The sequence below is a fragment of the Rhinolophus sinicus genome, linkage group LG15, assembly GCF_036562045.2.
Source record: "Rhinolophus sinicus isolate RSC01 linkage group LG15, ASM3656204v1, whole genome shotgun sequence".
NCBI lineage: Eukaryota > Metazoa > Chordata > Mammalia > Chiroptera > Rhinolophidae > Rhinolophus > Rhinolophus sinicus.
In genome coordinates, this window is record NC_133764.1 from 45,085,402 (window position 1) to 45,105,851 (window position 20,450).

Sequence of the window (20,450 nt, forward strand, 5' to 3'; positions counted from 1 at the left end):
AGGAATAAGAAAAGTCAATTGTGAGGTTTCTTCTCCACCTTCTTTTCCTCATCTCTGATCATTTCCCACAGATTCATCTCTGGATTATGGCAACATGCTCCCCACTGATCTCTTTCCTCTCCGTTTTCTGAATTTTTATCTCGTAAAGGAATAACTTAGATACTCACTCGACTGATGTTTCTCCCTAAAGTAGCCACACCGCATTTCAGTTATGTATGTACTGGAAGACATACCATTATCACCTATGTATTATTGCCTTTTTGTTAATCTTTTTTGGGTTGTGGATTGTTCTAAGAATTTGATAAAAACTGGATTCGCACCCCCCTCCCCGGGGCGGGGGGAATGCTCTTATGCATATATACACTCCTGAGAGGTCAAGATGAGGATATAAAAATGTTCATTCTATTTAGTGGACATTCTATTTAATGTCCACAGCAAGAATTGACATGTGGTGATTGTAAGCAAGATTGGAGTATGTTGAGGAGTGAGTGGGAGGGAGGTAAGGAAATAAAAAGAGAAACTATAGACAACACTTTTGAAAATTTTACTGTGATGTGAAGGGAAAGAGGACAGCAGATGGAGGGAGTGAGGGAAGGTGTGCTTTATTTTTATATTAGCATAAATGCTGATGGAAAGGGCCAAGTTGAGAGGAAGAGGTTGAATATATACAAGAGAAAATCAATATAGAAACAGTGTAAGGTTCCTGTGAAGGCAGGAGGAAATGGAATCCAAAGTACAAGAGACTTTTGTGGGTAGCCACCATATATAATATTGTTTCTAGGGTGGTGGGGGGGGTGGAATGCAATTTAGATTCTAAATAAGTGACTTATAAATGATCCTTTCCACCACTGCCATTTCATTAGTTTTAAGACTTTAAGCGTTGTCAGTTTTGCCAATCATTTCCCAAAATAACAGAGGAGATGAAATGATATGGTGGGCAAGAGCCCCAAACTTGGCACAGATCCTAAAATGTTAAATGACCTTGAGAATGTGTTGGAGGGCAATGTTTTGGTTGTCATAAATGGGGGAGCCACTGGTATTTGGTGCCCAAGACCAGTGACCCTGATCGTCCTGTGATACAAAGGACAGGTTGTTACAACAAAGAATTGTCCTCCTCAAAGCTGGTAGAGCTCCTGATGGGAAATCCTGACCACAGATAGGTGACCTCTTAGGACATTGCCAGCAATATGGTTAAAATTATCTAAGGAGTTACAGTAACTTAAATGCTGCTTTCAAGCCTTTGAGAACCTTTCAAATCTCACGGACAACCCTTTGATTTTTCTCAAAGTGGGTAGTAGCTTTGGCTAGTTATTGACTGTTTAGCAAGCTTTGGGACAAGGTTCTATCACTACCGTACACCAACCAAGACTGAGAAATACAGGTTTGACTTATCTCCATTCTTTTCCTTGTATTTCAGGTACTATTGGGATTTTCAGCCCCAAGGTGAGTACTCTTTGACCATTTATAGTTTTACAGTAAAAATGTAGAGATGGTATTATTTCCTTCTGTCTCTTCTAAATAAGCTTCTCCACAGAGTGGCATTAGCCATTTCTGAGGAAAGTTAGTGGAGTGTTTAATTAACCTTCACCCTGCTGGGCTCCCCTGCCCTGCTTTTTATCAACAAAAGGCTCGGATGCTTCTGCTTTCTGAATGGATTGGTGCTAGATTATTCTGTAGAAATAAAGCTATAATATGCTTTTATTCCTTGAGTTTTGTTAGATGCCAACAGGATCCACGAGTATTCAAATAAAATGGTGGCCGAGTCCATAATAAAAACCTTGGGAGGACTCCAACTCAGCTAATCCTTCATTTGCTCCAGAAATAAATTCCAGTATGTTACCTCCTCAATCACAGTGCTCTTCCACACGGCCTGCCTGTCTGGCAGCAGAGAAATGTCAGAAATGGAGCAGCGTTGAAATTCCCACTAGAACAGTGTTATCACATTTTAATACGAGCCTCACTGAAGCCTCGGTGCTTCTAATTGCTTTCAAACCATTGTTTTCCTCCTTTTGCTTGATGAACCCAGCATCTGGCATGATTCTAAAAAGTACAACAGACAGCTGTGTGCAAGATTAAAAGAAAAAAATGGACAGGATTAGAACCCGTTTTTAAAAGGTTTAAAATTGGAATATCTTGTTCTGAATTCAAACAGTTTGAGGGGGTGTCTCTAAAGTATATGTGTTCCTTCTTTTTCCGTACTCTCGTTGAGAATGTCAGAAACATCATTCTGAATGTTAATTATTTTATTATAAATGGAGATATAAATTTTCTCAGATAATCACAGAGACTATTTGATCATTTGATCAAACATGCAACTAGTTTTATGAACAATTTTGCTCTATAACGTTTTCACCAATTGTAAACTTTTCCCATCCTTTTTATTCTTAATACTGTCAACATACCCTGTTTTAGTGAACAGTAATACCTTAAAGAAATTTAAATTGTGAATGATGATACTAGTTTTATTAAAATTTTAATTTTCCTAGCTCACACTTTGTTTCAGTGTATTTCAAGTCTATGTAAGGGTTGTTGTTTTTTGTAAAGCCAACTTTAAGAAATAAAAATCTTATATTTTTAAAGCTTCTTGATTCTTATAAGTTAAAGTCATACTATTTATAATATTTTAAATAATGTGATGTGTTGTTACTGTATATCTCACTGTCTTAATGCATTTATGGCTGAAAACATAGCTTCAGAATAGAGAATTATATGTGATAATGTAGCAGTTTGCTTTGCAAAATGTGAAATAATGCTATTCAGGGAATGGCCCTATAGTTCAGGGTTTAACAGATGTTAACCCAAATCCACAGGGGCCAGAACATAAATGTGAACTGGCAGAAATGAATGGAACTGTGAGGGTAGAATTAATTACCTAAAGGAGAAATAAAGAATTAGCGGCAGAGATGTGGTATAATAATATGTTGAGAAGAGAAAATAATTTTGGAGCTTAACACAAGAGACTATCTGGGGCTAAAAAGACAAAGGGCACATCTTAGCAGATCCTTATAATAGTGGCATTGCAGTAATCTTCCAGCCTAGGGCAACTTCTGCACAGCCATTCTCTCTTAGAGAGAGGGCAGAGGTAGAGCAGCCAAGGAGACAATTGGAAAGAGTTTATTTAGAACAGAAAACTGTATTTGCTTCTTGACAATGGTTGAATATATGAGCAAAGTCATTGCTCATTTGGAAGTAAATATAGGAAAAGATCAAGTAGAAAAACCCATACTCATGTGTCTTGCTCCTCCCCCTAAGACATTCTTTTTTCGAGGGGAAGAGACAGAGTATCTTTTACCTTGCCCTTTTGATCAGGTGTTAGTTGATTGTGTGCTTCAGAAACTGATATAGAATTGGTGGGAGTAATGATGTATTATAGAATTGTACACTTGAAACCTATGTAATTTTACTAACCATTGTAACCCCAATAAATTAAAAAAAAAGAATGGGTGGGAGTAGTAACAGGTCTATGTAAGTTTCTAGGACAATTCAGAACTCTGAAAAGAAGAGTAATATGTCAGAAAGGGAACAGCTGGCAGAACAATTTAAAAAGCCCTGGAAGACTAGGTAGTATTGGGAAGGGAGTGAGAAAAGACAGAAATGATGATCCCAAGCTTTCCTAGCATATTTTTCTTTCCTAGCATTTTTATCTATGGCAGGATCCTCTGTGCAGGAATATGATGGGATGAATTTTATTAACCCTGTACATTTGTCTAAATACACACTTGTGTTCTTCAGGATATTTGGACTAAACCAGAGTCTGGTGCCTGGAAGGAAAATGGTCCTTAACTATAAAAGATCCCTTATTTATACATCCCTTTATTACCACACATTTAAACATCTGTTTATGGTGATGATTTGGTACAATGTGCTGAAAGGGTAACCTTTAAAGAAAGATGTAAAGAAGCAAAGTTTTTCTTATCCATTATTCCCTTCAATCCCAGGTTTAACATGCTGGAGGAGTAGCCATTGATTAGTAGTAAGGAGAGTCTTGTACTTGTTCTGGAGAAGAAACTGGCATGGTAGAAAGAGCATGGATGTTGAGGCTTGACAGACCTGAGTTCAGATGCCACCTATAGCATTTAGTTAAAGGTCATGTGACCTTAGCAAGTTGCTTAATTTCTCTGAAACTCGGCTTCCTTTTCTATAAAATGGGGATGTACCAGACACTGTGCTAAGTTCTTAACATTTATTATATCGTTTAACCCTCAGAACAGCCTTAAATAAGTACCATTAATATACTCAATGACAAATTTGGATACTGAGACACAGAGAGGTTAAAGTCGTGCCCCTCAAAGATTCTAACTTGGTCAGTCTGACTCCATAGCATACACTCTTTTTAAAAAATATATAACAGCTTTATGGTAACATAATTCACATACCATAAAATTCACCCTTTTAAAGTATACAAGTCAGCAGTTTTTAGTATAGTCACTGAGTTGTGTAACCACTACCACCTTCTAATTTCAGAATATTTTCATCACCCTAATAAGAAACCTCATACTCATTAGTAGTTCCAGAGCCCATATTCGTCATCACTGCATCTCACTGTCTCATTGCAGGATTGTTATGAGGACTAGTGGTAATATGGGTAAGCCCTAGCACGGTACCTGGACACAGTAAACACTAAGAAAATTTATGGTACTGTTAATGGTAATTCTTTCCCTCACATTTCTACCCAAATTTTCTTATTGGTCCACTGTCAACTTCCTGAACAATGTTCATTAAAAAAGAATGAAAAATAGAGAAATAAAATATAATCCAAATGTTTATTACTTTAATGTAGAAGGGACATAAATGAAAGAGCTAGTTAATGAACTCAAGTATTGGAGAACATGGGAAAGTCTTTATTTTTATTTTTAATAAGACATAGATTCCTTTGATAATTTGAATCCTATTTACTTTAACAATTTTTTCTACTTAATTTTTCACTTAAAGTTACAAAGAAAATTCATTGGAATCTTCCACGGAACATTTACCATTTCAGTAATCAGATATTTAAAAGATATTGATCAGATGTCTAAACAACAAAATTAGATTTGCCCTTTAGATATGATGATACTATCACTTTATGGCATTGAGTAAACTGATTTACTTCATTTTCAGTTTCCCCTTTTATAAAATGAGTTAATTATTGACAGTTACAGTTTAATAAAAAATTTAAATTATAAGGTATAATGTTGATCATTAAAATTTTATTGCTGTAAAAACATCTTCATGAATAGAAAAATTGCCCACCATGGATCCAGAGTCTAAAACAAATGAAATGTATTTAAATAAAAATTTAAGAAAGACTATGGAAATATTGTAAGTATATATAACAAAATCACATTTTTTTGGTCCAGTGGTCACTCACATTACATTTGTGATAGTGGTAAATATGAGCCAGTGACATTTCCTGCCAACTTGAAGATTCTTTGAGTATCAGCATGGATAGCATAGAGGGTTTCTGAGAAAATTATTCAGTATAATATGAAAAATTTTAACTGTGTGAATATTAAAAATCTTATTTTGAAATGGCAAGTCTATATCCCTTGTCAAAGTGTCCCTAAAAATATAGCTTGTCAAAAGCACAGTGCAAAGTGATAAGGAAAATATTATTATAAAGCCACATTAACTATAGATGAAAAGAGATTTAAAAGGACCTTACTTGCATCCTGAGTCAAACAAACTATAAAAAGTGCTATCTATGGGTGAATTAGAAATTTTGACACTGACTGGATATTTTATGTTGTTAAGAAACTATTGTTAATTTTTTAGGTGTGACAGTGGTATTATGCTTATGTTTTTTAAAAAAGAGTCCTTATCTTACAGAGAGGTATGCTGTAATATTTAAAGATAAAGTGGTAGATGGCTGACATATTATTCAAAATAATATGGGAGGGGAGAGAAAGAAGTAGGGTGGGGCTGTAGATGAAGCAAGATGAATCATAAACTGACTTGTTGAAGCTGGATGATGTATACATAGGGGCTTATTACATGATTTTGTCTACTTTTGTTCATGTTTAAAATTATCCATAATACGAAGATAAAAGAAAAAGAAAGCCAGGTTGAGATTAATAAAAACATGACATTATTCTTTTATTTCTGTTGTGAGACCTAGTACATTAATACATAAGATACTTCATGTATCTTAGACACAAAATACATAGATTAGTGAGCTTTTTAAAAAAATTGTTTCAATTTTAATGTTTTGTGATGAAAGAGCATGAGCTTTGAAATCAGTCCTGAATTCAAATACCAGCTGCTCCTTTACTTAAGATATGTGAGCTACGGCAAGTGACATAACCTCCTCACCTACAAAATCTTGCGAATGATATCTACTTAACAGTTACTATGAGTTGTAATGAGTTATAATGAGACGATGAACTCATGAGGAGTGCTTACCACTTGGTAGGCACTTACTAACGTGGTAGCAAGTATTATTTTTATAATGTTTCAAAGTAGGGCTATGCCAGTAAACCCATGTATAGAACTTAGACAATATACGAGTATATTACACATCTTTTCTTAAAATTCATTCATTCCAGCTGAACCCAGGGGTAGGGCCATGTAATTCACCATGTATATATGTGTGAGGTTTGCATTTAAAGGATGTGTGTGCAGGATTTTTATTGGTAGACCCTTCAAAGTTCAGATTTATGAGCTTGTTGCTCTGTAATGTCTGAGACATGTTGAATTGAAGCATGGTTGTCACTTAACTTCTCGTCCCTTACTATCACATACTTGGAGCATGTAGTTATGACAACTACAAGAAGCAAACCATTAAAGCAGCAAAGAAACACCATCTTTGCACTACAAAAAAGAGAGAAGGGTTTCCCTTTGAAGTTGAAGAGAAGTGTTTTTGAATTAATGGAGTGTACAGTGATTTTACTAAGTTTTATTTATGAAAATACTCTTTGCATTCATGCCAAAAGGTTTTAGCACAGTTGTAAGTAGGATTTATACAAAGAAACACAGCCCAAATTTATGACGTGTTTGCAAATGTAAGAAAAAGTCTGAATTTACAATATTTGTAATTTATTGTTAAGTATCTTTCCATCACTATTCCTGGAATGCTAATATTTTATAAATACAAGTGTTAGTTATGAGCCTAGAATATCCTAACCTATATTACTTTTTAAAAAGAAATCTTCTAGAATGCTTTCCATGTCTTTTGGGGATTTAATAGGGGGAAATGTACACAGGACAAATTCTCCTGCCTTTGGCTTTAGCCCAACTTTTTAGCATCAACAATCTTGACAGCTGCTTTTGTGACTTGACTTCCTTTAGGCCTTTCCCCCCTTTCCTTATTTGCTTCATTTTATACAAATTAATCTGTAGAAAGTGAATATACACACAAATTGTTTTTGAAGTTAATTACTGACTTTGATACCTTTTCAAATATTTTACTTCCTATACATCCACTGGTTGTTTTTTCTTTAAAGAGTGGAATAATGCATTTTTAAATTAATGTACTGTTTTGCAACTATTGTCAAAGACAGTAAGTTTTTTTTTGTTTTTTTTTAAATCAGAAGACTCACTTTTTTTCTTAACATTAAAATTTTCTAAGATTTTTGTGCCCTTCGTAAATGTCCTATCCTGGAGTAGATGATATTGAAACAGAAAAAGAATCGACTTTCATGCAGGTGAAAGAAGAAATCATTGGAATCAGATGCTGCTGTCTTCTGTAGTCCCTACACAATATATTATGTACAAGGATATTCATTATACATTGTTTGGAATAGCAAAGACTCCAAACTGCCTGAATGTCCAGCACTAGGGGACTAGTTAAATAAATTATGTTACACTCATTTAATGGAATGCTACATAGAGGTTAAAAGAACACACTACATATATATCTGTAACATGGCAAGATCTCTCCAAGGCATATTACTAAGCAAAAAGGGCAATTTGGGCAAACATTGTACAGTTTGTTTCTGTGTATATGTGTGTGTTCACGTGTGCACATGTATGAATGCACACATGCAGGTATTCTTGCTTTTATTTGTATATAGAATTTTTTGAAAGGAGACACGTGAATCTATTAACAGTGGTAATCTCTATTCAGGGGGATATTGGTATGAGTGGAAGAGAGAATCTTCATTATTTGTATCCTTTGGTACTATTTGCATTTTCACCATATGTGTGTATTATTTTTAAACAAAAAATTAGTTAAAATGAAAAATGAGATTTTTTTTTCTGATCTCAGAAAAACTTTTGCTGACATGGAGCAACCTCCAAGATAAGTGATTAAGAGGAAAAGCAGGGTACAGAACAGAACAAATACTACCTTTTTTGTAAATAAAAAAAAAAGACATGGACCACATAGACACATGTTATATTTAGATAGAAAATTCATGGAACGCCCCAGAGGCCTCCCAATGATTGCCTCTGGAGAGAAGAACTGAGAGAAGGGAGGGAAAATGTGCTTTCATTATGTGCTTTCTTGTAACATTTAAAAGTTTTGCTCTAAGCATGCTTAATTTTTTTATCTAATAAAGCTTACAAAAACTTGATACATAGTGAGCTCTTTTACAATAGAATCATGATTTAGTTTTCTGTCCAATTGAGTTTTCTCCTCCTTTACTTATTTATTAATTTTTTACACATGAATTTATGGGCAAGACCCTAATGGTGGTGTAAACTAGCAGCAATCTCTTTTGCTTAGTGATTAAGAACCAGAATTATATAGATGTGTTGAGCTGATGTATCATTTAAAAGTGAATTTTAAAATAAACAATAAAATAGTATATAATACCCATGGCCACTGATAAAAAAATACCTTCTTTATCCTCAGTCTTTTTTTTCCATATGTGGTAATTAAAAGTTCATAGAACTGCTGATTCTTGTCTTGATGGTAAAGAAAATGAAGTAATTGATAATTGATGATTTCTTTGAGTTTATTTGATAAGCCTGGGAAATTTTGTTGAGGAAAAAAAAACTTATAAATTGTTTCTCTCACTATATATTATTCCTAGACCAACACAGAAAATCAGGTAAGGAGTACAGTTTCTGAACATAGAATTTTGGCATAAGAATTAATCAACTGCAGGAATTCTGCCTCTAATATATTTTCATGTTCTAGACACAAAATATTGAAATGTGTCGTTAATTTGAATACAAAAATGTTTTGGTTTTCTGCTTAAAACATTTTTGTGAGTTAGTAGGTTAAGCCCTTGGACTTGAAACCAAGAGAATTTGTTTGATATTTGGAGGCGAAATAATGTGATGGTTGAGCCCAGTTCTATTATAATGCATTAATTTTTCACTGTGCTGCTCATCAATACATAGTTCTCTCAGAAACTTGTTTAATAGCTGTTGTTTACTAGGAAGTATCACTACTACAGGGAAGGAAGTGAACAAGGGGATTAATATGATGTGTAAAATAAAGCTTCCAGTTATTGCTGACTCTTGTGAGGCTAATAGAGGAATACGTGTCCTTGTCAGCTGACATGTATGTAACACACACTTGCCAGCCTGAAAAGATCTTGATCACAATTCATCTCTAAAGGGTATTTTCCTAAACTTAAAAAGTGATACCACTTACCCTTCAAGATCTGTACACTTTACTTGTGTTAGTGATACTCTAATAAAACAAGGAAAAATAAAATTTAAAAATAAAGAGATACTCTTCCATGTGAAACTTCTGTTCCAAAAGGGAGCAAACACTGAACAGAATTATACTAGGTAGTGAGAGTTTTTGGTTGTTGATGTTGTTACATACATGTAGTTACACACTACATACATCCATAGGAGTCCTTGTTTGGGGTGGGGTCGGGTATGGGGAGGCCGAATCTTGTCACCCTTTGCTATTATATCTTTAGTGATATTGAAGGTCTATATTACTCACAGAAAAAATTCACCTTTTCTTTATCTGTAGCTATGGGATAATGTATCACAGGATTATTTTGAGGATTAAATGAGATAGTACATGAAGAGTCTTGACCCAGAGCCTGGACCCAATAAGAGTTCACTGAACTATTATATTTTTATTATTACTATAGCTGACTTTCTCCTATAAGTCAAAACACGTTGAAAATTCAGTTGAATGGCTTCATAACAAGAATCAAACCCTGGGAATACAGTGGTCCAAGGAAAACAGAACTATGAACCAATAATTTCAGGTTATGAGTGCCTGGTTGTCCTATGATAAATGCATTCATTTCACAGTGTATTTATCCACATACTACCAAATACCGAGGTTTACATGTTTTGAATTCTGTCAAATGTCATTATTATTGAAAATATACTAACTCAGGTTCCATTTTAGTAGCAGTTGATCAGTAACAGTGGTGGATGGAATGCGTGAGTGTAAAGCCACAATGATTGCAGACAGGCTGTAATTTGCTTTATGAAGTGTGTGTTGTCATATATACAATTATCTGGTTTATATTTGTTGCTGCCAGTCCTCCAGTTTGTTAATGTCCAGGAGCGTTATGCCTTTATGTGAAACCTAAGAAGGGTTAAAAATCTCAGCATTTTCGGGGGTGGGAGGGAAAGGAGCAGAAGGGTTCACATGGTGGCTACTTCCCCCTTCCCCCCCAATTTTCTTTTTTAAGAACTAGGGTGATGCTACACACTGCAGCCCACCCTACTGGTCAAAATGAAAAACTGCATCGTAAAGGACCATTTTCTTGAAGGAGAGGGAAAAAGAACTTTTCATTTGGCTTCCACAGCATCTGCCTGTCCAACCCACCACAGACAGATGTAGCTCATTTTGGAAGTATTATTACGCTATGATGCCCTTTTGGTTATTGCAGTCACAGGTGTTGTAGTGATTGTGCTGTAAGTGTCTGCTCAATTTGGTTCCATTTCTGGTTATTTAGACTACGCTACACATAAAGGTTCTTAAGAAGTCTGTTATTCTTAACATGATTATACAACTAGTAAACAGTATTCTAAGTTAAAAAAAACTTAGTTTTAGGCTCAATATATTTCTTGTACATTCAAGAGCAACTTTTTCAAAGTATGATAAATGGAAATTTTCTTTACCTGGCCCATCATTTGTTCTGTAGGCTTAATGGCATTCAGTACTATTACATTCACTGCCAGGGCCTTGGGGGTAAAAAAGAATATTTATACATTGAGTTATGGCTAGATGTAGGAGGGAAAAAAAGAGATGGGCAGGAAGTCAGACTGTTTCGAACAGAGAAGAATTTGAGACCTTCACTACATATGGATTAATCACGAGAACTAACCACGCAAATCCAAATGGGTATTTAGAAACCAGTGAAGCCTCTAAGATGCTCTGTGGGAAACATCATACATTTTCTAATGCATGAGTATGTGCAAAAGGGTATGTAATTTATAATGGAAGGGTTGACAGAACTTGAGCTTAGGTATTGCAAATGTGCTCCATAATATATTTACATGTTAGTAACACTTCACATATATGGGTACATGTGTAGCCAACATATGTCTTTAGTTGGTGTTCTTTTTAAAAACTTAGGTGAATGGTTGCAATAAGAAATAATAAGCTGCAGTTTTGCTAATCTTACCATAGCTCAGCTTTGGTAACTGCATTACTGTTAAATTGGTCCATGAAAATTTGGCAATATTAATACTATCAAGCATGAAAACTAACTGGATTTGGATCAGGGACCTTTACTTATAGCATTTTATTTAGGATTTATTATTTTAAAGTAGGAGCTTATGTCTCATGGGTTTTTAAATATTAAATAGAGTCAGAAGTCATGTGTTTCCTTCTAACAGCAACAATGAAAACAAAACCCCCAAAATTGCGGACAATTTTACATTAACTTCAATTTCCTTATATTACCCAAAGATACTTGATGAAGTTATAGCAAACCCTATAAAAGTTTGAACCATACCATATAAACAGTTGGTTGTGGATGTGAATAAATCCTTCATAATATAGCTCACAATTAATTAGAAGAGAAGTAAAAGACAATGACTTTATATTAACGTGAAAAAACATTGAGCCTTTACATATCAAATAAGCAAACGTATATTTATGTTATCTGTTATTTGTTATTCTCATGTTATTTTTATGTTTTCTGTCTTTTTTCATTTCCTTCTCATTGCTTTGGTAAAACTGTCATTATGGCCTATTTTTGTCCCTTAGTGGTGCCTGCAAGTTCAGGATCAGATGGGTTTGCTATGAGTCAAAATAGTTACAAGGGGAACATCATCATGGTTCATTTTTTTCCTCCTGTTTTATTTGGAATTGAATTAGGAAATGAAAGTTTTTAGCAGTTTAATTTACTTCTCCATAAAGTTTATGGAGCAGCAACAGCTGGTTGAATCCATGGCAGAAAAAGCCAACCTTTACTGGCCAAGCTATTGTTTTAGAATTAAGGGGGAAAACTCATTAACTGTTAATGAAAACACAGGGAATAAAAACAAATAGCACAGAAACCAAGGCAAATAATTACCTTACACCTGACACAAAGCTGCTTTATCTTTCTGCTCCAACCCTCAGAAATTCCCAACTTATCACTCTGCAGAGCATGAATGAAATTGAGTTTGACTCTCAGGAAAGAACAATAGAGAAATATCCCCCTTATAGGCCCCTCAGCACAATACTCGGTGGAGAACCTGACATTGAATATACTAAGGAGTGTATCTAGCGCCCAATTCTTATGACACTTAGGATACAGGAGCAAATTACCAGCTAATAGCAGGTGAACCCTTGATATAGTTCCCCCAGATCTTGTTTAGAAATACAAAGAGAAGGGACTGGAGGCAGTGGATGTGATTAATGGAGATATTGTGTGTTAGAATATATATCTGTATAGAAATATATTGATTCTGAGCGAGTTACAATGGGAAAGTGTGTCTCTAGTGGCAAGGGTTCTTGCTTGTGAGAACGCCACTCTAAGTAGATGGAGTTCTGAGCCCTAATTGTAGAGCTGCTGAGTGGAAATGTCTGTCACTATAGTTTGTGATCATTTATGTCTGATCCCACTGGAATATAGTACTAGCCACTTGGAACTGCAACTGTCAGAGCTGTAGATGAATCCAGAGATCACTTGTGGTTATATTTTAAGGAAAACTGATGTTCTTCTAAACTTAAACAATTCCAAAATGACCACAGTAATTGCTGTAATACTTCTTCTATAAAACTTTTCACCCATGCATCTTGAGTAGTTGTAATCATTTTAATTACACGGGAGTGTCTATTTATATAGTGTTAAAGCCTTTTTTTGTTGTGTGCCCAAGGGAGTTGGGCCACTTGATATGACATTAAAAACACTTATAGCAACATTTCCATCATCAGGAGCTAATTATGCTTGGATGTAAAACATATTTTCAAATGTTTCTTCCTCAACCATTTTTAGTACTGACCTCAGCTCTATTTTTGCTGCATTGAGTTGTGTACCTTTGTTGTTAATATGCTTTATGGAGGCATGGTCTTGTATTTGGCTGTGAAAAGCCCACCTTGAGTAATTATTAGATTGGTGCAAAAGTAATTGCTGTTTAAGAGGTTAAAAATAGTTGCAAAAACCGCAATTACTTTTGCACCAATGTAACATGTTCAGAAACCATAGGAATCATGTGGAAGTGACTTTTCCATCTGAAGTTAGTAAATCAAATGTCAAATCCAGGCAGGTATTTTGGGTGAGACTTTAAAAATGGAAGCTTTCAATGCAATTGGAGTAGATCCTGGAACAGAAAAAGGGCATTAGCAGAAAAACGGGAAATTCAAATAAAATCTGTAGTTTAGTTAACAATGATGTACCAATATGAATTGCTTGGATCTGATAGATACACCCTAGTTATGTATGATGTTGACATTGAGGGAAACTGGATGAAGAGTGTACAGGAACTCTCTGTACTATCTTTGAAATACTTATAATACAAGTAAACCTAAAATTATTCCTAAATAAAAAGTTCATTTAAAACAACAACAACAAAGCAAAGCAAAGTTTGTCCTGATCTCCTTATTGAAAAGGAAGAAGAAAAAGAAGAAGCCTGGGATGCTAGAATGTGTAAGAGTAGATTTGTCAAAATTCTGAAGCAAGCAGAAAACTGTGAGTCTAGAATGATAGTTGATAAATAATGTTCAGTAAATCCTAAATAATGTTGAGTATATCCTACAAATGTTAAGATTTGTATGGGAACCCAAACTACATCTTTTTCTTCTTTTTTTTAATAAATGGATTTTGATTTGGCTCAAAATTTTTAGTATATGTGCTGCCGAAGCGAGCACTACTCAAAATTTTTTAATTGCTTTAATTTTGCAGCTCACTTTCAGGTTACCTGGCAGGCAGTCCATTTAGATCGTGTTGATAACATAATTTCAGTGGATTTGCTGTGATGTGAAGTTTAAGTACTTTAACCCTCAGTCCAGTATTTGAGAATTTTTCTGGTAATAATGGAAATTTCACAGTGATACTTTAAGCATAACTATAAGCTTTGTATCTTGATCAGTAACCTAATAAAGAGAACATTTCTTCTGCCTCAGGCCAGTGACTATTAAATGAAGGTTTGTTTTTGTTTTTTGGGTTTTTTTTTTTGTTTGTTTTTTTTTTTTACTTTTCTTCTCCACAATAAACTGCACAGTTTATTTCTAAAGTTCTGTATCTGTAGATCCACTTACCACTGATAGTAGAAGAGTATAAATATGATTATCTAATTTGTAGAGAGAAGGCTACAGCCATTCTCTTTTTATCATTTTATATCCTCCCTATCCTTCTAGTTTAATTGTAGGGAATAAACCTTTAAAGTGAGGCAATACAGATTCTATGTAGGTTGTTTGGTTTCACTACTCCCTAGTTGAAATCCAGGGCCAAAATTCTATAGTGTTTACTGAGATTTAGCATTGGTGATTTCCTTTGGAAATTAGTATTTGAGATAATACTAAATTCAGTTGCAAGTCCCCTTTTCATGTCTGTGAAATGAACTGAGCAGCTGTTGGTGCCCTTTTATCAGCAAACTGTACCTCTGTTTGGGGGATTTTAAGGCAAGCCATTTGCAATGCAGACCCTTTTTTTCCGGTTTCTGAATGAGCTAACATCTTCCGTCTGAACCTCTTAAAGTATCATAATAGCATGGGCCACTTCTACAAAATATAATCCAATGTATGTTGTTGAAAACACCCAAAAGAGATTAGCATTGTTTCAATTGCATAATTCAGTATTGTATATATATTACCTTTCATCAAAGCCATTTTACAGAACAAATATTACCTTCTTAGGGCTTTTAGAATTCCTAAGAGGTTGATTGCATAGGCTATGAACTAGAATTATAAAGAGAGAACTTCCTTCAGATTGCAAAACAAGTAGTGATTGAAATTGGAATAGAATCCAGCAAAGTTCGGGTTCTCTCTATTTTTACTTCTCTTATTTTTCAGAACAGGAAAGAATATTGACCTTGTTACATTATATTATGTATAGTAGGTTAACCCTTTGTGTAATTTAGTCTATTTCATTTGGAAATGTATTTTAAAAAGAGAGAGAGAGAAAAAGAGGCATTCAGGGTAAAGGTCATAATTAATGGAGATGTATATATGAATATATATATTTATCTACTATGTTTTCACTTTAAGTGTGATGGAGAAGTTTCTCTCTGGTGACAAGAGTTCTCCCTACTCTAACCTAACAGTGTCTAAGTTCTAGTTTAGAGAGTGAGTTGAACGGAAAATTTCCCATTCAGATAAATTAGTTTTTGAATTTCTTTATCTGTTTCTCATATGTTAATGGCAATAGCCATATCCATCAAATAAAAGCTGTATCTTTGTGTGTGTGTGCAAATACCAGAATAAATATACAAACACCTTTATAAAGATGCCCAAAGTATGACCTTATTTTCTTTCTGTTTTTGTCCCACAGGGGGAGACCAAGCTGAAAATTACCTTGGACAGGACAGCTCCGATGATAATCACAGTGTAACTCAGGGCCCACTCACATCAGATGCACCTTTTTTGTCAGATTATCAGGATGAAGGTAAGTGTCATCTTTCTGGGTTTTGGATCATCATATTTGTTACTTTTTGTTTTGGTGTCATTGCCCTTTGTCGTTTTAATCAAGCAGCCTTCAGTGGGTTCTCTGGATTGGCGATCACTAGTTTGCAAAGAATAACTATTTGTTTCATGGTGGTGGTGATCCTCTTGGGGAATTCAATACTTCTGAAGTTAATGTATTTAGGAAAACACTCATTCCATGTTGGAGCAGGAAGACATCATTGTCGATCTTTTTCTAAGAACTGTAACTCAAAAGCTAAGGGTGCATTTTAAGATTGTAGGGCCCAACTTACCATTCTTTCAGAATTCTTAGCTTCACTGAATTGCATGAGAATTAGAGCTTTCATTTAATGATTATTGGATTATTGATTTATTGTGGATTATTTGAAATTTTTGTGAGTTCGTCGTATGACTATCATTTTTACCCATGCTTTTCACATACCCCTGACCATAATTGGTGTTGTTTAAGGAGAAGCTGCAAGAACCACATTACAAATTTTCCTGGAACATCAATTTTACTAGAAGATTTGGGAATGGGAGGAGTCAAATAATTCAGCTGTTATAAATATTATTTTTGTATTAAAAACACATTGGTATGTAATAGGGTGGTATGCAAAATATACATGAATTTTTAAGATACTTGAATATAAAAATTTTGGCCTGGTGGCTGCCAGTTTCTGGCTCAGACTCAGATATCCCAAGGGTGGGGGTTCACTGTGCCTCTTCTGGCATCTGGCCACTTGAACAGAAGGTTTGATCATCACTGATGCACATGGTTATCTTATCAAAGTCTCTCTTGTGCCTTCGCAGTGGGGGAAGAAGGTAGAGATGCTACTAAAGTGAATATTAAATTGGAAGCATGTTATTCACTTAGGGATTGGGAGTAAAGTTGGTAGATTATTCCTTATTTCTCTTTATTAGTCTGTAAGCTTTGGATTTAGTTTTCTTCCCAATTTCCCTATGACTTTGGCATTATCCAAGAGTGTTTAATCCCTATATTCCCTTCTCTTTTTAATTTATCCATTCTTATTCCATTTAGCCCTTTTGGTGATTCATATTTTCTCCCTTTCATTGAATTGATAACCTCCACATCAGAACTATGGATTGAATCACACAGAAACATTTTATTTTGCTTGAGCTTTGTATACTAGTACAATTAGTAATATCCAAGTTTTAGAAATTGGGCCTTGTAATGTGAGATTTGTATATTGGTTCAGGTACTACACTAAACACATTGTTTGGATCGAGAGCTTAATAATTACATTAGTAGCTGATTAATAATTATAGAAAATTAACAGTGCAAAACATTTTAAAAAGCCTTTCATTTTTTTTTTATTAATCCAATGCTTGACAGAATTAGAACAATAGTACCTCATTAATCCTTAAGTCACTTATTTGGTATTTCCAACTTTCCTAAACACAGCTGAGAACACAATAAGTAATCCAGAAAGACCTCTAAGTAGACATAGATGTTCCTAAATCCTATGCTAGTACTCAATGCACCTTATTCCTGGGAAAGCCCCTGAGGCCATCACTGGGGATTGCTAATCTTAAAAATTTCTAACCATTATAGTGTTTTGATTTCTCAGCTCACAATAGAGTGAAGTATCAAATTAAAAGAAGTACTGTAAAGGCATCAACTGAGGTATAATCAAATAACACTGAGGTAAGAAACAGGAAAATAATTAAAAATTTATATAGAAAACAAAATCTATAAATAAAACAAAATTTATATAGGAACTCAAAAAACATAGCAGTCTGGGGCCATATTGTATTGTAAACAGAAATGGCCCAAACTTTCCCCTGAGTGCTTAATAAAGTAAAACGTTTTAGCTAACATTTATTGAGCACTTACTATGTGCCTTATATCTATGTTCTAAGCAGTTTGTATATATCATCATTTAATCCTCAGAACAGCCCTAGAAGTAGATATTAGGATAATCTTCATTTTACAGATAAGGAAACTGAGACCATGGGAAGTTAACTTATCTAAGATCCCATAGCAAGTAAGTAGTAGGGCCAGGATTTACACCTACACAGTCTGGATCTAGAACCTCTGCTCTTAACCACTTTACTATCCTTACCATTGTCCTTATCTGAGTTATCAAAAAAAAAAAAAAAATGGATTCATGTTTTAAACACTTTGGTTAAGACCATACAGATACACATTGTATGTTTAAAAATATTCTTAGTAAAAAGTTGAAATTAAAAAAAAAAAAAAGTATTAAAAGAGGTAAATCTATTAGCTGGAAAATTCTAAAGTGGAAAATTTTGTTCTATAATCATTCCCTATAAGAGAGAAGTTAACCGTATTAGTAATATTAAATTCTTAATAGATTTTTATTTTTAGTTCTGGGCATAAAAGTTAAAAGAATTCCCAAAGTGGCACTATCGATGGTAGAGGTAAAAATAGATGTGTTTGTGTGTTAAAAATTGATTGTAGGATAATGAGATAATGTTTAAATATGAATTTCTGCAAGCGTTGAATCTAGCATGTGCCTGAGTGCCTGCTGTATAATGAACACAGTGAATGTTTGTAGCCTTCCCCTGAAAAAAAGAAAATACACACACACACACACATATTCTGTGAAATTAAAGAGAAGGTTAGAAAGATATTAAAATTTTAAGTAAACTTTATAGCCTGCTTAACTAGATTTTACCATTATAGAGAACAGTAACACTGATACACTACTTAGTCATTATTTTAACAAATACTTATTTAGAGATTAGAAGGTAACAGCAAGGCACTGTGCTACGCTGTAAGTGAAATACGCAGTAAAGGTCAGGCACAGTCCCTGCCCTCATGGAGCTTATCATCTCATTGGGAAAATACACTATTAATAAGTAGACAAATAAATATAAAGTCAGTGTCTTCAGATGCTGGTGAGATTGCTAAAGCCATCCTTTAGTAAGAAAATATATTCTTTAACCTTCTTTGTAGTGATATGATTTTAGGCTTTTGGAATTTTATCTTTATTAGATAATGAAAGGTCACGGTTCAAATATTTCAGCTTTGTTGCCTTCCACCTCCAGCCAGCGCAGTGTCCTAAACGTACAATTATAAAAGGACACATGTCTGAGCCATCCACCCGTAACTTCAGCGATGAGAAGCAATAACCATGGTGCGTGTCGTGTTTGGGACATGCTTTTGTGAAAACTGCAAAGAGATCTAGAGGAATATAGAAACCTGGCCAGGTGCACAGCAAAAAGGAAAACCAAGGTTACAGGGTAAACCATGCATAAAAACATGTTGCTACCTCGTCACAATTCCTTCTCCCTTTCCTTTCTAAATGCCCTCAATCTGAGAATGGCAGGAGAGATACACACAAACAAACGCAAAGCCCCACTGCTGGGAATGAAAACTTGCTGACAAGTTACTACATTTAGATTTCTAAACCTAGGGAGGCACAGTTTCTACCATAGTGAAGGACAAAAATTTAGTGTGAAACGCTGAACACAGTAACTTTACAGGAGTCAGCCAACTACGAAGCTCAAGATCTGATTGCTTTCATTGTCCAAAATATACAATGGATTTTAATGTGTCTATCGTATTTTATTAGTATAATGAAGCACCTCTATGTACGTATACATACATTTTTTTTAAAGATGTATTGGGGAAAGTGATCATTCTATAAACAGGGTATAGTGACTCCTTCTGGAAGAAAAAGAAAAAATAAGATTATTTCATAGGAGATGAAACCTAAAATCTATAATAATGTATTATTTATTATGTACTATGTATTATTACATTCTAATTAAAGAAAAGGGCATGAATAGGTATTGGACAGATATATCTGGGAAGAAGTGAGAAATAATGTTTTTAGAGCTAATTTTCATATCTGGATGTTGAAGGTTAGAAAAGGTTCTTATTCTCCAGCAAAATGAAAACTAGAATTGGAAAAGAAAAGACCTGCGCCATCTTTGGAGATGAATAATAATGAATAAGTGAAGAGCCTATTATTGATCAATTTATTATATGCTACTTGATTTAAAAGAAATTGTAGACCTGTTAAAGTACCAATAGTGGCCATTTTTGACTCCATGTCTTTTCTGAAAGGTACATTAAAAAGCACATAGAATATTTTTAAAATAAAGAGAATCCGTTTTTTATGGCTTTATTTTTAACACTTTTCTTTTTTTTACATGTCTCTGCTTTCATTTGGTTCTGAAATAGAAATCAGTTTTGGATTTAATACTGTGAATAACAATAGACTAGCTTTTTATCATTGTGTGTTTTAGTTCTATAATAACAATAGGAAGAAGATATTATTTTAATATCTTTTCTAATGGGATGTAGAATATATTTTTAACAAAACTATTTTAACAAAACTATTGTGAAATAAAAATGAAGGTTTAATTTATTGATTAGATTTTTATGGCCAGAATTCACATTTGTCTTAAGTTTCATTGTACCAAAGTTAGAATCATGGAATCTGGGAGTTGGAAGGGATAATCGTCATCTAGTAACAGGAACCATTTATTGAGCACTTACTATGCTGTACTAAATGATTTTTGAGGATTATCTCATTTAATTCTTAAACCAGCTCGG

The 20,450-nt window shown here is 34.3% G+C and overlaps 1 protein-coding gene across 1 annotated transcript in view; it reads left to right on the plus strand.

Annotated features, from left to right (window-relative positions):
* Positions 1–20,450, plus strand: part of SKAP1 (src kinase associated phosphoprotein 1) — a 269,687-nt gene that overhangs the window by 62,367 nt on the left and 186,870 nt on the right. The window contains exons 3-4 of the mRNA XM_019740642.2: positions 1,418–1,443; positions 15,771–15,884. Of these exons, the coding sequence (XP_019596201.2) occupies positions 1,418–1,443; positions 15,771–15,884 (140 nt within the window). The remainder of the gene's footprint in view (positions 1–1,417; positions 1,444–15,770; positions 15,885–20,450) is intronic.